The sequence below is a fragment of the Calliphora vicina genome, chromosome 3 (assembly GCF_958450345.1).
Source record: "Calliphora vicina chromosome 3, idCalVici1.1, whole genome shotgun sequence".
Classification (NCBI taxonomy): Eukaryota; Metazoa; Arthropoda; class Insecta; order Diptera; family Calliphoridae; genus Calliphora; species Calliphora vicina.
In genome coordinates this window covers 76,961,668-76,977,424 of record NC_088782.1, presented here as the reverse complement: position 1 = coordinate 76,977,424, position 15,757 = coordinate 76,961,668, and the positions used below count along the sequence as shown (strand labels likewise).

Here is a 15,757-nt window from a genome sequence, read left to right as displayed (position 1 = left end):
CTCTATTTTATTCAAATCGCTTTATTTAAATGCCTTCTTTGATAAATTAAAATATTTCAAGAGTGATTTATGATAAACTTTATTTTTCAACCAAAAATTTACTTAATTTATGTAAAATTTACAGCTGAATAAAAGAAAAAGAAATATTTTAATATTTTAGTTTTGTTTTGTTTGTTTCTTTAAGACAAAAGGAAAAATTACGAAATATTTGATACAAATAATAAATATGTAGTTAAAAAATTAATACATATGTAGATTTCCTTTGTATCTTCATGCCACTACACTCTCATGTATGTAGATACATTTTTAGTTTGTGTTTGTGTGTGCAAGTGTATCGTCAAAGCTTTTTATTTCTTTTCGATTCTTTTTTTTTTATAAAATTTTTTATAATTTTTGTTTACCTATTTCTCTTTACAGACTGAGCTGCGTTCCTGCGCAGCGTGTGGGGAGCCAATCTCAGATAGATTCTATCTAGAGGTTGGTGGCTGTTCGTGGCATGCCAACTGTCTTCGGTGTTGCATGTGTATGTGTCCCCTGGATCGTCAGCAGTCATGTTTTATACGAGAGCGACAAGTTTATTGTAAGGCTGATTACAGCAAGTGAGTAGTTAAATTTCCTTTGATGTCTTCCCAAATTAAACTGTCAACAAATTCCTAATCCCTTTTCCTGAAGTAAAACTTCTTAGAAATGCAATATTTAAATATTTAAGGCCTTCTTATTCATAAGCAATTTTTAAATTTAAACTACTTTTGTATGGAAATTTTGCTTAAAATATTGTTTAAATTTAAAATTTTTGGGAGTTAAAGTTTACTTGTAAATAGGATGTCATTTTGTTACTAATGTTTCGAAAAAACGTTTGTTTGTTTGCTTGTAAAACATTACAAATATGCACTTTCGCACTTTTGTGTAAAAATCAGAAAATATTTATAACGAACTCTACAGCAACAATAGCTTGACACCAAATGATTAAATGTGGTACATAATGCGAATAATAGCATTTTATTGAGGGATGCAAATTTAAAAATTTGTTTGGTATCAAAATAATGTTTAAATGGTACTTTTTTTAACCTCAGTGTATTCAAATTTAATTATTTTCATGTTAACGAACCTTGTCTATAAAAATTGGGGTTACCAGTTTCTCAAAAATTGGCGGAAAATAAGAAAACAGCTTTCATTATCTTAATACCGTCTATTCTCCGAAATTGTCTTTTGTTTATACAATCTAATTTTTATGATAAATTCATGTGATTTAAGTTAAAGAAATTTATTTCCTGTTTTTTATAAACTACAGAATAAATTGGCCTGAAATACATACACATTATTATATTATGATCTTCCAATATGATTCCCCCAACTTATGATTGAATAAAACTATAGGACACACTGCCCCAACCACTCCTAAATTCACCACCTGTCCGGAATAAAAACCCTTTGTAAACTCAATATGCTGAATAAAAATCATCATTCTTTTCACAAGAACATTTCCAAAAGGTAACAGCCCACCACGTCTGTATAAAAAACTCGATGGAATTTCTTTCCTACAATCAAACAATCATTCCAAGAATTCTTTCAATTAGCAACAGTCCAGCATCTCTAAAATACTATTTGATTGTTATATTTCCTAAGAATACATTCCTTTGAAAAAAAAATCCAAAAATATTACACACGTGTTACATTTATTTGGTCCTCAGATTTATCAAGAGAATGGAGCATGTTTCTCAGTTGCCCTGCTTCTGGAGATTAGTCTATTCCTCATTTAATTGATACGCACTGTAGAAGGGTACTATAAAAAAAGACAAAGTTTAGTAATATTTTTTCTTATAATTAAAATAAATAAAAAGTAATTGAGTTACTACAACACCAAAACATTAACCAGCATGTGTATTCAGGTGTCTGTAGAATCATTTTCCCACACTTGGGAAAAAAACGAAAAATTTTTACAATTACAAATGGGATGGATGCTCCTCGTACCATTCTGTTTTGTGTGTGTGTAATTGTAACGACAATATTTTATAATAAAAATAAAATAAACTTTATTCTATTTATGTATTTTCTCTATATACATAAGTATTTAAAACATTTATTTATTATGTTCCAAACACTTGGTTTTATAATCCGTAAAGCAAACATAAACCATTCGATACAAAAATCTAATACTCAATTCAATTCAATTGACACAACATTTATGAACTCGTACACAAGGGAAAAAGAGAAAACTTTTGAGAAATATTGAAAATAAACAACCTGACATGACAAGAAATAAAGAATAATAATAAATATTATTGAAAATGTAGTGAAATTGATCTGGTTGGGTATTAAACTGCAAGTTATTACTATGCTGGTGCTTTTGTTGTTTTTTGTTAGTTGTCATTTAGTTTTGATCTTAAAAGATGACTTTTCATTGATTCGTTGTTTTCAATTGAATCCAGGCATGACTTGTCAACATCGGATGTATGCATCATGTCCCCAATGTATTTACTTTATCAACCATTCAGCGGACAAACAAACAGACAAAGAACTAGACGACTAACAATCACACCGTTGGACGTTACAGGCGAACGTAAGTAGTACGTACATACATACGTGTACAATAATGACATAAAACCAAAGGTAAACATTAACACGATGTAGTGTTTCCAATGAAGACAAACGGAGAGGTTTACAGCAGACATTCGACAACAGCAATAAAGTTTCAGTTCATTCTGAACATTTATGAAAAGAACATAAATTATAAAATAACAAAGATACACAAGCAAATGTTTGGAGGAGATGCTGTAAAAATATTTACTTTTCAACTTAAGAATTTTAAGTTTAAATTATAAACTTTTCTTTAAAGAGTTTTAAAACTCTTAAAACAGTACAGACACAAACACACTCGAAACTGCAACTCATTTGAAAAACTTTGATATTTGTCACACGTATTTTAACACTTGAAAGACCGATAAAGTAACAAAGAAAAGCTGGCTGATATATAGGAGCAAATGATAAATTACACTTCCGGTGTTTGACAAGTGCCGTTGGCTGCATAAAATCAAGTCATACATTTAAAATTAGATCTTTAAGCAACTGGTCATATATTTAAATGTAAAATTTTAAAGAATATGCTTTTTTTATTTAATTAATAATCGATTTGATTTATTTCTTGTTTTGCAGAAGCTTTGGAGCAAAATGTTCAAAATGCTGTCGTGGTATTTCAGCTTCCGATTGGGTGCGGCGAGCCCGCGATTTAGTGTTTCATTTAGCCTGCTTTGCGTGCGATCAATGTGGCAGACAACTATCGACAGGCGAACAGTTTGCACTCATGGAAGATCGAGTGCTGTGTAAAGCCCACTATTTGGAAACAGTAGAAGGTGGCACTACATCAAGTGATGGTAAGTTAAATTTCGTTTAAAATATGCCTCTCGGTGCCTTATATTGGTGTTTTCTGGTTTTAAGTCGGTACTGCTGCTGTTGTTGTTAATATTATTTTGTTCGTTCTACTCATATAAATGTTAGCCTATTCAATACTTACGGTAGCTATAGGCTTACCTTATCGAATGACGAATTATGTGTGAATGACATGCGCTTATTTTGGCCAAGATTTCATTCTAACTTATTTTAGCCACGTTCAAATACATAAATGTCGGAATCTGACAAAAACCATGTCATTCATAACTAAAGCGAAGCCAAACAAAGTCAAATGAATGTAAAAAATAACAACAGCAGCAGCAATAAGAACAACAAGAGCAATAATAACGACAAGAACAATAAAATGTTGACGCCATCCATTCAACCAACCAACCAACCAACCAGCCATCTACATAGTCAGTCACTCATTCAGTTAGTTTGCCATCCATTCATCCGTCCGACCGTCCGTCCGTCCATCTAAAGTTTTCCTGTCAGTCAGTCACTACCAGCCAGCCATTTAACCAACAAGTTGACAACAAACGTGCTTGCTTCACTTATATAAACCGAGTAAACCGCAACAACTCTAGAACAGAAAATATTAAATTTACTCATTGTGTCGGTGTAACAATTCTACATAGCAAATGAATTCATGAGATAAAAGAACAAGTTGTACAAGCACTAGTACGAGTACACTGAGAAAATTAAATTAAGTGAACAAATAGTAAACTATCTATGTTAGTTAGCTTGGTAGTTGCTAAAAATGAATTCCTATCAACAGAAAAATATGCACTTGCTCTTACTGCGGAAGTGATTCGCTACTTTTTTCCTGAGAAATTATGAAAAAATCAAAAAAAAATTTAAGTGTTTTCCTTTAACTGTAAAAAAAATCCAAATATGCATATAAATAAGACTGTTTAGGTCTTGATTTGATATTCAATTTGTACTCCATGACATATTTATCGACTGTTATATCTTGACATTAAGTACAGATGACTAGAATGTACACTAAATATAATTCTCTACCCAGTGGGAAAAACTACTAGGGCGTCACTTTGAAGGCCTTCTAAAGGACATATTTACACATTCTAAAAGATGCGATATTCATTCCACTCTGCCTTCCCGCAGACGTCATTCCAGATGGACTTTGCTTCTCCATCTAAAAAATTTCATACAAATTCAAAATTGCAAAATAAGGGGTGTCAAACCTTTATTTAAAATTCAAACATGATTGGATTTCACAATTATTTCTATATGTTGTCTCTCTATAATACAATTTATTTTACTCTCTTACATAAAACCAGGAAAAGGCACAAAATCTTCTACAAAATTTTGTCTTTTATACAATTTTCGCTTGCAGTAGTTTTTTTTAATCTGGCTTGAGTTCAATAGAAGAATACATTGAAAAGTAAATTTTGCAGACACAAAGCAGAGTGTAGTGCATTACCGCTACATCCTTCTTAAGCACCATTAAGGTATGCAGTAAATATCATATATTTAACTCACATTTTGTTGATAAATAAATAGATTTCAATTATTATTATCAAATTTGTTCCTAGTTGATTGATTGAATAAATTAAAAATATATAAATTAGTTTTTTATACATAAAACTACACAGGTGATTCTTTAAAGTCCATTTTCAAAGGCTTTTTAATAGAAGTTCCTATGTAGTTCCTATTATATGAGTCATTGCGCTACAGGTCGCCTTACAGGCCTTTAATAGAAGATGTTCTAAATAAGGCCATTAGATAGGCCTCTTTACAACATTTTTACCTCGCCGGACACTTAAACACATCCGAGTGCATTCATACGTATATATGTATGTATTTATATTTGAAACTTATTATGAACTAAGTACATTGTACTTATAAGAGTAAAACATTACAATTGTTCAGTGTTTGCAAATATCGTAGCACTTTGTCTGGATTCTAATAATAATGCAAGTAGTATTATAACCAGGTATAATAAATTCAGTACAATTTTACATACAAAAAGGAAGTAAGAGAGCTATATTCGGCTGTGCCGAATCTTATATACCCTTCATCAAATTATTCAAAATATAAATTTCAAATATTTTTAGGTAAACAAAATTTACTTTTTTTTTCCAAGTTGTTTTTTAAATTTTTTGTAAAAAAAAAATTTTAGAATTTTTTTTTTAAATTTTAAAAAATAGTAAAAGTAGAAGTAAAAAAGGAAAGAAATTAATTAAACGTGGACAAAATTAAAATTTTTAACCCCAACCAATTTGAAAAGCTGGCCAAAGGATTTCGCAGGGGCACTTTTCCTAAAAATTTTAAGGAACAGTGGGTAAGTGTTGCGAATGCGCTAAATATACATGATCCCCTTGGAGACAGCCGTGGCAAATCTGCTCCAATTGCTGAAAATAATAACATCAATATTACCACGACAGCCGGTTCTACACACCGGAATGAACCGAGTTCACTCGGCCAAGGGCTTTCAACTCAGCAAACACTGTTGCTATAACAACAATAATAATATCAACACTATCAACAACAGATCCATCAAAAACCAATTCTCAAAACCCCTTAAAAAAGTTCGTCCACGACAAAAAAAAAAGTGAAATTCCTATCGAACGGAATAAATTTTCTTTCCACTATTAGTTTCTTGGTCTCTGGAATCCGAATTGGAATGAAAATCATTTTATTTTAATTATTTATAACAATATTTTTATTTGTTCACAAATAATTTTACTCAAAAAAAGTAAACAAAATGAATCAGCTGACTGACTCAGTTATTAGATATGTGTGTTGTATGTATCGATAAACAGGCAACGTCGTCATAACACTGTTAGGGAATACAAAATTAGCATTGACGTTGTGTTAAAGTGATGTTGACTCAAAATTTACGACGATGTTGACGACGCCTAACAGAATATGGGCGAATGCGTTCATAGAAAGTAATAAATTATTTAGTACATTTTCAAAAAAATTGTATTAATATTTGATAAGATTTGAAAATTTAAATTGATCGATTATATTGAAAAAAGTAATGAAATAAAAAAAGTAGCATGTACTGCTATATCTATAAATAAATATACTGAAAGATCCTTCTATGTTGAGTAAAACAGGTTAACTTAAAACCAGGGACCGAAAATGATAATTATTCTTGAATTTGGACCTTCGAGTAAAAACATGCATTTTCATATAAATCCGCCCCTACTGATTACAATTTTCACTTTAGCAATGTATGCTGCATATAATAAATATATAGAATGGATGGAGATAGCAATGTCAATGAAAAACATCTTATTTTTTTGTTTAATTGAACTAAAATTTAATAATTACAATTCTTTTTGTTAAAAAAATTAGATTTAAAAAAAATAAATTTTTGCGTATTGTTTATTAATAGATGGCTGTGATGGTGATGGTTATCACAAGAGCAAGACGAAACGTGTCCGTACCACATTCACAGAGGAACAGTTGCAAGTGTTACAAGCCAACTTTCAAATTGACAGCAATCCGGACGGTCAGGATTTGGAGCGGATTGCCTCCGTTACCGGTCTGAGTAAACGTGTGACGCAAGTCTGGTTTCAAAATTCGCGAGCACGTCAGAAAAAACATATACATGCTGGTAAGAATAAAAGTAAGTAGTGTTGTGGTAGTGGTAGTTGTAGATGTAGAGTAGTTGTCATTGCAGTTGCCTCACTGTGACACGAACTTTGACATGTAGTGCATTCTTCCCTGTAACCATATCTTCTATCACACTCAACACTTTTCCCATACATATTTCACTTTTGCATGTTTACTGTGTAAATACTTAGTTAGTTGTATGTGTTAATTCAGTATTTAAATACATATACATACATATGTATGTAGTGCATTTGAATTAGAAATAAAAATAAATAAATAAATAAATAGTGATACTTATAGAAATATTTTCTCCAACATATTTTTGATTTTAGTGCGAGAACCTGAAGGAAACTCTTTTGCCCGCCATATTAACCTGCAGCTGACGTATTCATTTCAGAATAACGCTCAAAATCCCATGCAAATGAACGGCAATAAAACGGGACTATATCCGCCACATGGTAAGTTTTCAATTTCTAAGTTTCAACCGATTACAAATATTGTGAGCCATAAGATTTACAAATATTTATTGATTAAAAGAATATATTATCGGCATTCAAACCGTTTAAACAAATTGTTGTGTGCCCACAAACAAAAAAGTTCTAAATTTTTTGTGTTTATTGCATTGTCATAAAATTAGACTTTTTTGTTTGAAGCACAACAACAATTTGTTCAAACTATCATAATATATTAATAGCCGACCGTTTGAATCCCCCAATTGTTTTTGTGATATTAATATAATATAGAATTTTTTCCTTTTTCTATTTTTCTATTTTTGTTGCAGAATCTTCTATGGATGAATTATCCCAGGATTCCAGTGTGCATTGTATGCAAAGTGAAGTGTGACTTATTGATTCCTTCAAACCCCATTAGAGCAATTATTTGTTTCCTTCAGTTTGTAAAAGCAAAAACTAAATATTCAAAATATTTTAAGGAGATGAAAACAAAAAAAATTAACGTCCTAAACCTAGTCAAAATTGCAAAAATCGTCCAATTCATAAGAATACTACAAATCAATTTATCGCACAAAAATCTTTAACTCATCTTAAACAAAAAAAAAAAAAAATGAAACAAAAATAACCAACTCCAACATCTTGCTCAAAATTTATATTTATTTTCGTCTTGATAAGATTAGATATATGTAAATTATACAGTAAAGTGCAAAAGAAAAACACACATTTTTCTATGGAATGGAAATTTGCATATAAGAAATTTATTTAAACAAAATTAGTAAAATTATTTATATAAATTATTTTTATATAAAATTCAGTTAAGTTTTTATTAAAATTAATTAATTAATAATGTATATATACTAATACACACACATATGAGGGACATAAATATTTATGTAAATGTACTCGTACATCCATGTTGGATTTTAAATTTTTTGATTGTTTTCAATTGTCGGTTCATTAATCGGAGTTCTTGCTATTCTGTTCTATACATTAGAATTCCCTTTCTGATTTATTTACCAAATTCTCAATTTTTTACGCCCTTTTTTCTTCAATATTCCTTTGCGACCCTATAAATTATAAATGTATATTCTGGATCTTTATAGTAATGTCGATGTACATCTGACCCACGAAGATCATTTCTGCATTCGACAGTTTTGATATTTGATATCAAAGTTACTATACAGTTACTATAGATAATAAAAACCATATTGTTACGTTTTTACCTTTTAAAAACCGGATATTTTTGATTGCAAATAAAAGTCGTGTAGTAGTTTAAAATTTGTAACAACTGTTTATTTATTTATTTAAATTTATACAACAACAGTTTAAATAGTCACTCAGTTTTTTTATACATACACGTTTATAAATTCGCAGAAATACAAACACTTTATAATGTACATGTATACACTGGTAATGCAGTTGATGACTTTACTTAACGATGCTTCAAATTAGACTCACTCGTTTCGTGTTATCACGATCAATTTATATACCCTGCATTACCATCTAGAAAGCTCTGTTTCTACAATAATCTTCAAACTAGAATATTCGAATTCTAGAGCTTACGATGTTAACCATTAATCATTCAGTGTTGCCATACTTACAAACAATGTTAAACAAAAAAGCTTTTGTTATATGTTTCGCAGGAATGTTAATAATACCTATAGATATGTTAAACATTATGCAACTTTAAACCATCCGTTAAAATCGTTATACATATGTACTATTTGTAATCAAGTACAATTTCGTAACAATATTTAACTATATCTAAATATCCCCTTTATCCAAGGGAACGAGTTTCGTAAATTTGATATACACTAAATATAGTTTTGTTTTTCAAAAACATTCTCCGAAAATCCACATTTTTGTACCAAACTGTAAGTATTTTATTTTATTCCAAAACCTACAGGATGTACGTCCGTACTATATACAGGGTGGCGCAGAATGAGCCATATGGTTAAAATGGTTTACAACTTTTTTATTTATGTGATTATTATTATTAAATTTTTTTTTAAATACAGTATATTTTCCGATTAGCTTTGAAAAATGATATCCTGTAAGTGATGGCCATTTGCTGCTTCTTTTTAACATATATTCCATAACTTTTGGCAATTTCGGGTGTAATAAAAACTAGTTATTCATTATTAATTTGCCACGTCTTCTTCACAAAATGCTCTAAAGAAAACAAAGAAAAACTAATTAAAAAAGTTATAAAGAATTCAAAGCATATAGCTCATTTTGCGCCACCCTGTGCATATGTATTTATTTATGTACAAAATATTTACATACGTACACAAACAAACCGACAGACTGACTGACAAACAGACATGAATATACATACATATATATTATTGTAAATTAATTTAGCTAAACAATTTATATTCATGTAATTTACCAGACTATAATTCCGTATAATTTTAAGAGAAAGAAAAAAATAAAAGTTGTTATTGTTTATTCCTTGTTTTTTTATTTTATTTCCTTAATTTTCTTTTATTTAACTATTAAATTTAGTATAAATCATGGCACAACAATATAAGGTAGACTCAGTAGAAAATACATTCCCAATTATACAACAGTTCATGTAACGTCAAACAAAAGAAAATATGAAAAACTCAAAATGAAATGTCTAGTTTTGTTAAACAAAATTATTTTGAAACATTTGATATTAAAATTGTAGATGAAAAATTATATTTACATATGTATTTAAAAATAAACGTGTTAAAAAAAATTAAAAGAGTTGATGTGTTGAATCCATAGTTTGACGTTATAGGGGTAAATATTGATAATTCTCCCTAATGATTCTACCTTGTGTATTATTGTATCATGGTATAAATAACAAAACTAAAAAACAAAAAAACTATAAAATACATTTTGTAAAATAAAGAAATAAATGAATTTAACTTTAAGTTAAATTATTAAAAAATAAATATTGTTTTGTAAATAGTATTTGCCAAAATATTTAAGTATTTATAACACATATTAATAAATAAAAAATATACATTATTAAAAAATAATAAAACCATAAAATATGAAAAAAATAAAATAAAACATTTTCCAAATTAAACAGTACAAGCGTTGTCTTATTTAATGATTTAGCAATCTGTATGTTTTTCTTAATTCACATCCTGACAAATATTATTGGAACTCTTGTTAATTCGAATCACTGAAGGTTACTGTGGTTCCAAAATAAAAGTTGTGGATGATCCCAACTTAAATGAAAGTTAAATTAATTCTAAGTGAGCAGGAAATCGATTGTAGATAGGAAAATTGGGTAGAAAATGGTATTTTTTATTTCTTTAAACATTCTTTTAAATAAATTGTATAGAGATGCTGTTTCAAATTTATGATAGATTGAAAAATTACTGTGGGACATTGGAATTTCTAAACGGCTGGTCCTATCGGGATGAAATTTGACGTGGGTGAATATTTTTAAAAAAGCACAAATATATGTTGTGCAACCTCCTCCATTTTCGAAATAACGGTATATCTATGTTGTCCAGCGTAAGTTTTGAAAATCCCATAATTTTTCACCTATTTCGAAAGTTGTCCTGCAGGAAAAATGGCTAGGGCTTCACTTTGTAGGCGTTCTAAAAGACCTATTTACATATTATAAAATATTCGATACTCATTCAGCCCAGTCTTCTCTCTGAAGAGGATATTGAAAGACTTTACTTCTCCTTCTTAAAAATTTCATGCATTATAAAATAAGGTCTAACAAACTTTTTTAAAAAGCCAAACATAAATGGTTTTGCAATTCATCCTCTTTTATGAAAAAACTAAATGTTTGGAACATATTTTCACATTTTTAGGAACTTAAGTGCAGGCAATGGAAACGGATTAAATATCGTAATAAAATTTTGAACTTATATCGATCAAACGGTATTTTAATTAATGGATTGATGCATTGTCTGCACTTAAACATTTAAATTCCTAAAACGGGCTAAATATAGTAAAATTTTAGTTTTTTCTCTGCCATTACTTACGGCTTCTGGTGAATTTTAATAATATATAAGGCCTTCCAAAATAATATTTCAATTATAATCTGGGCTTTACGTTTTAAGAAATTTTTGGTAAATCTGAAATTTTTCTTCTTCTGAGGTGAGCTTTTTCCCTTAAATTAGCCAATTTTTAGTTTCCTTGCATTTGCGTAAAATATTGTTTCATAAACAAGATATAAGATAAATAATATGAAGTCCTTTTTGGGGAAATGACAAAAAAAAATATATGTTCCAGGTGTTCCGAATTTGGATGCGTGTAACTTTTTGTAGGCAACAGACAATTTAATGAAACTCGGGAATATTTTATTTTAAATTTTATCAAAAATACAACAAATACTTAAATAAAAATTTCCGACCCCAGGTAGGTCCAACACACCAATAAAACAAAAAAAAGACGAACATTTTTAAAAACGTGTTTTAATTAATAAATATCTCTTGAACTAAAAGAGATAACGCTCATATATAAAGATATTTTTTTTTGATAAGTGCTATATAAATGTAAAATTCATTGACATTCGAACTGAAATTTTGGTAAAAACGTTGTAGTCTCTAGGTAAGCCACATGGTGGCCGCTTACTAGACCTCAGAATTAATGTAAATACAAATCAACTAAAAAACATCTCAGCTCTAACATTAAGATATCTCCAATCGTTCACGGGCTACGGAATTTTTTCCAAAATAAAAAGTTTCTTAACCACTGTGGGTCAGTTGAATAAATAAACTTGACTATCAATTTTCTAATAAGAACTTAACTTTACAATTTATATTACTGTATATATGTATGTTAAATGGACATTGGAACATCGGATAAATGTAAACTGTATTTTTATAAACAAATGTATCTAGTTTATATTAGTTAATTATATTCAATAGTTATAAAAAAACTTGGTAATTTTAACCACTTTTCTGAGAAATTTGAACTTTGTGTGCTTATTAATATCAATCGTATCGACCCTTGATGTTATTTTTTTTTCTAAACATACTCTTTTAAATGTATGTAGCTAATACAAATTCATCAATTGAAGTATGGACGCAAATAACGGCGTATAGAAGATGTTTCTAAAAATCAGTGTTCCAAAAAATACTTTTGTTCTATGATATCTATTACACAGGGTAACAATACAAAATTATCGATAAAAACGTTTCATTATCAGATTTTTAAATACTATATTTATCAAGACATTTTTGCTCGGTATAAAAATAATATTCAAATCGTATTTTTTTCACACTCAGATTTGTTATACACAAAATTTAATATAAAGAAGTAAGAGGGCTATATTCAACTGTGCCGAATCTGTGTATAACAAATTATACTTCAAAATACAATTTTTTAAAATTTTTAGGTAAACATAATTTATTTTTTTCCCCAAAGTTGCTGTTTTAATTTTTTGGAAAAAAAAATTTTTTGAATTGTTATTTAAAATTTATTTTTCATTTTTGAAAAAAAATTTTTTGTTTTTTAAATTTTTTTTTGGTGAAACAAAAAAAAACAAAGTTCGGGTTAAAAAATATTTTTTCCGATTCTGACCCATTGTAGGTCCAACTTATTATGGTCTTATATATGTCGTTGCAAAGGTCTTTGAAATATCTATCCTTAGATTTCCATATTGTCTATATTAACGACTTATTAATCCAGACATAGGTCAAAATCGAGGTTGTCCTGGTTTTTTCCTCATATCTCAGCCATTTGTGGACCGATTTTGCTGATTTTAAATAGGAAACTTCTCGAAAGCATGACTGACAGAATTATTGAAGATTTGGATCCCGGAGATATCTGGGGTCTTCAGAAAATTGATTTCAACAGACAGACGGACATGGCTTAGTCGCCTCCGCTATCTATAAGGATCCAGAATATACATATATACTTTATAGAGTCGGAAAATTATATTGTGGAAATTACAAACGGAATGACAAACTTATACATATACAGTGGTGGCCAGGAATTTAAGACAAAAATTCCATGTAATTGTCAATTATTTTTTCAAATACTTCCACAAATATGTATGCATGAGGACTGTTTTAACACACAAGTGTGTTTTATTCAACTGTGTCAATTCATACATATTCACCATGAACACATACAATTTTTCTACAACTTGACCAAAAATTTTTTTTAAATAAACATATTTTCTCACATTTATATCATTATAATTTTATTATTATAAAATATTCGGACCAAATTTCGTATTTTTAGTTCCATTAGTTTCGGTCATATCATGTTATTAACAGCGTATTTCCACATATATTTGTCCATATATGTTTTACCGATTTTTCCAAACATTTTTCAGAAACTAGAAACATTAATAATAAATTTCATACCCTTAGAGGTCCTTTTATTTTGGCTCTATCGCACTTAAAATTCAGTTGATGAAAAAAATTCAACTATTTGTCTTAAATTGGTGGCCACCACTGTATACCCTTCTTAAGAAGGTGAAGGGTATAAAAATACTGTTCTGCACAATATTTTATATAGAAAATATTGTTATACATAGAATTTTTATTTGAATTTTTTATTGAAAGAACTGTTATTCACAACATTTTCTATTGAAAATACAGAGTTTTGTGTTCGGTTTTAATAGAAACCGAAACCGCGGTTTTTCAAGGCCTAAAACCGAAACCGAAAATAATTCTTCGGTTTTTACTTTTAATCTATTTTCAGCAGAAAAATTCTAATTTTAGAAATAAAAAAAACAAACAGGCTAACTACGAAAGCCTTAAAGTCGATTTTAAGTCTATAAAGTTGACTATTATTTTAAATTTCGTACCATAAAACAAATTTCAAATATAATTTAAAATGTTGTTTTATTATTTCAAAAAAAAGCTTTTTTTGAACTTTTATGTACATTTTGTTTTTTTAATTTTTAGACATTTCTTTTTATTATTTACAAAAATATTTTCAATTATTTGAATGTACATATATGTTGAAAAAAGTTTTGCAGCCTCTTTCAAATAAAAACAAAAGTTCTGTTTTAAAATAAAGTCGACTTTAACAAAAATTAACTTTAAAATTTCTTTCGTAGTTAGGGTGAAACTTTTTCATCCAATGATTCATCGAATTTCTCCAAAAATAGATCGGTAAAAATATCTTATGATTTCTTTAAATCTTTTAAATTGTATTACTATAACTGCTTCAGATGACGTAGCAGGATACCTTCGCAGGCTAGGTAATGAAACCTGTTAATAAATGACACAAACTCATTTAAAAATATGATCATGCGAATATTTGCTTACTATTAAACTTCAAATGACTGTTTATTTATTTAATTTAAAAAAAATAATGCAAACAAATTTTTGTAACAAAGACTTAGTTGTTTGAAATATTTAATAAAAGTATGGAGTACTTGCTGACTCGGTGCGCTTCGCGACCCCAATTGTAAGAAAGTACTATAGTACTATTAAGTCTCCCTTAGTGAATTAATACTAATTCAGGTTAAAATGTCTCTAGTTTCATGTTTATTGATTCATTGTAATGTGGATTCTAGCTCATTCCAAACGTATTATTAGAATAAAAAAAGTACCATAAAGATCCACATTTTTGTATTCTTAATCAGCATCATGATTCTGGGTCCATTATTATAGAAAAAGCTAAAGAAAGGTACTACTAAAGTCTATTTTTGTGAATTCTAACTCATTCAGAATCATGTGTATCATATTGAAGAACGAAAAAGTACTCCTTAGTTTGGTTTAGTTCTCCTTTTCTGGTATCATAATACCATTGAGTCCCCTATTCTTGATTATTTCTTTGCTGAAAAGCATATTAGCCAACCTTAACCCTCTAACCGGCAAGGCTGCCTTTAGGCGGGTATGTTAAATGTATGTAATGCTGCTTTATTTGGTTATTTTTCCCGTTATAACGTTAAATATGTTTAAAGAGACAAACAATTTACTTATTGTGATAATCAAGAACGTGAACTTGTCTTTTGTTTGTTTTTATACCAACGTATTTCTTTTTTTTTTTCAAACAATAACCTGGTCCGGTTAGAGGGTTAATGTATATACGCAAATTTAATATATTAAAAGAGTACCATTAAAATATATTTTGAATTTGTATAGCATTTCCTATATTATCAATTGATTTTGTTTCTATAATACTTATTTGTTAAATAAATTATCTCAAAACCGAAATAAAACCGATCGGTTTTCAATTTTTTAAAACCGAAACCGAGGTTTTGAAATTCATCGGTTTTATGGAAACTCTAGTAGTACACAACATTGTCTACAGAAAATACGGTTATACACAAACACCCTAACTATGAAAGAAATTTTAAAGATAATTTTTGTTAAAGTCGACTTTATTTTAAAATAGAACTTTTGTTTTTATTTGAAAAAAGCTTC

At 28.8% G+C, this 15,757-nt stretch overlaps 1 protein-coding gene across 2 annotated transcripts in view; it reads left to right on the top strand.

The window, feature by feature from the left end:
- Positions 1 to 8,073, top strand: part of Awh (Arrowhead) — a 48,847-nt gene extending 40,774 nt beyond the window's left edge. Inside the window, exons 2-6 of one of the 2 annotated variants that reach the window (XM_065504644.1) lie at positions 418 to 599; positions 3,154 to 3,371; positions 6,755 to 6,976; positions 7,308 to 7,433; positions 7,757 to 8,073. In XM_065504644.1, coding sequence (XP_065360716.1) covers positions 418 to 599; positions 3,154 to 3,371; positions 6,755 to 6,976; positions 7,308 to 7,433; positions 7,757 to 7,818 — 810 coding nt within the window. In that variant the 3' untranslated portion in view covers positions 7,819 to 8,073. Of the gene's footprint in view, positions 1 to 417; positions 600 to 3,153; positions 3,372 to 6,754; positions 6,989 to 7,307; positions 7,434 to 7,756 lie in introns of both variants that reach the window. The other variant, XM_065504643.1, reaches the window with a different exon arrangement.
- Positions 8,074 to 15,757: the final 7,684 nt, after the last annotated feature.